General features: G+C 38.8%; 1 protein-coding gene across 1 annotated transcript; it reads left to right on the top strand.

Annotated features, from left to right (window-relative positions):
• Positions 1–203: 203 nt before the first annotated feature.
• Positions 204–941, top strand: LOC131170380 (probable leucine-rich repeat receptor-like protein kinase At1g68400). Its single transcript, XM_058129431.1, has one exon. The coding sequence runs from the start codon at positions 204–206 to the stop codon at positions 939–941; it is 738 nt and encodes a 245-aa protein (XP_057985414.1).
• Positions 942–1,682: the final 741 nt, after the last annotated feature.

Genomic DNA, 1,682 nt, shown 5'->3' with positions numbered 1-1,682 from the left:
GGCCCCTAATTTGAAATTATTGTTTGAGTCCTTCTTGGCTTATTAATTTTTGGTCAAGTCCTCTCAGGCAAGTACATCCACTATATTACAAAAATTCTCCTAGTAAGTTCAGTCAATCAACAACCAAAAAATAAAACTCACCCTATAAAAAGGATACCAGATTATACTTGCTATACCACAGAATTCAATTTATATAGCCAAAGATGGATCGAATTCCTTCCAAGGTGCTCCTCATTGTCATCTTTCTAATTATCTTTCCCATGTCAAATTCAGTAGAAGAAAATGTGAAGCAGGCGCTAGCGCAGTTCATGGCTAACCTTTCACCAGGAAATGGCCAAAATAACCAGAACTGGGGTTGGAACTTGACTTCAGACCCCTGCAACGATGAATGGGTGGGCGTGTCCTGTGACTCGCAGTCGCAAACCGTTAAGAGGATAGTCCTTGATGAGTACAATTTCACTGGAACTCTTGATGCTTCTTCTTTATGCATGGTGAAGTCTCTTGCAGTCTTGAGCCTCATATCAAACAACATTGTTGGCATTATACCAGAAGAGATTGGAAATTGCACAAGCCTAACTCACTTGTATATAAGAAAGAACAAATTCGTGGGTGTCATTCCTGACGCTCTTTCCCAATTGAGTAACTTGGAAAGGCTCGATATATCAAACAATCACTTCTCTGGTGTGATTTCTACCATGTCTAGAATTTCAGGCCTGGTATCCTTCCTTGCTCAGGACAATCACCTTTCTGGGGAAATACCAGAATTTGATTTCGTCAATCTTCAGCAATTCAATGTCTCTAACAACAATTTCATCGGTCAAATTCCTGATGTCCAAGGTAGGTTTGATGCAGACAGCTTTTCTGGTAATCCTGGACTATGTGGAAAACCATTACTAAACACATGCCCACCTTTAGCTGCACCCCCATTTGCAGAACCATGAAAAAAAATCTTAGTTTTTCTAAACACACTGCCTTCGCCATTATGTTAATTAGCCTGTTCAATTGCTCTGAAATAATGTACTTCCATCCATTGCAGGGAGAGGTTTTCTTTCATTTTAGAAGATTAAGAGCCCTTTTATCCACAATAAATTAGCTAAATTATTGATATTATCAATATGAACAATACATATTAGTGCTTAGTGCAGAATTGCAGTGAGTAATTACAGACAAAATTTATGTTAGATTATATACAATAACAAAAATTTTACATCATCAATATTATGGATAATCTAATAGGGTACTAGAAAAGTTTGCTTGCAAACTCTTTAATATCCTCTCCATTTCTTGAATAATATGTTGCGAGATGCTTGAGCTCTGATAGGCTCCTTCCTAGCGATAAAGCCACCTTCATTTCTTGGTCTTGTCCATTTTCTCGTCCCTCCACCTTTCTTTCTGTTATATTAGATTCACTAGTTTCTTCCATAAGCTTAAAAAAACCGGCGTTGCTTCGATACATCTCAAACACCATCCCTACTTGTCCACCATGCTCCATTGTATTCACGATGCTTGCTAGAGCACCAGAGGCAACTCCCACTATCACAGCCCATGGATTAGTACCCATGAAAGCGGCTCCTAGAGATCCAAGGCCCGTCAACAAAGGACCAGAAATGGCCAAGATCTTGCGTACTTTCAAGGCTTTTTCACCCAATTTTAATTACTCTGCTTTATCTTTGTTCTTTAAA

The sequence above is a fragment of the Hevea brasiliensis genome, chromosome 11 (assembly GCF_030052815.1).
Source record: "Hevea brasiliensis isolate MT/VB/25A 57/8 chromosome 11, ASM3005281v1, whole genome shotgun sequence".
Taxonomy (NCBI): domain Eukaryota; kingdom Viridiplantae; phylum Streptophyta; class Magnoliopsida; order Malpighiales; family Euphorbiaceae; genus Hevea; species Hevea brasiliensis.
Note: the sequence above shows the minus strand (reverse complement) of the source record. Positions and strands in the feature narration are given on the sequence as shown.

What these genes read in the sequence shown, in the direction of transcription:
- LOC131170380 (XM_058129431.1), top strand. Translation starts at nt 204, where the DNA reads ATGGATCGAATTCCTTCCAAGGTGCTCCTCATTGTCATCTTTCTAATT.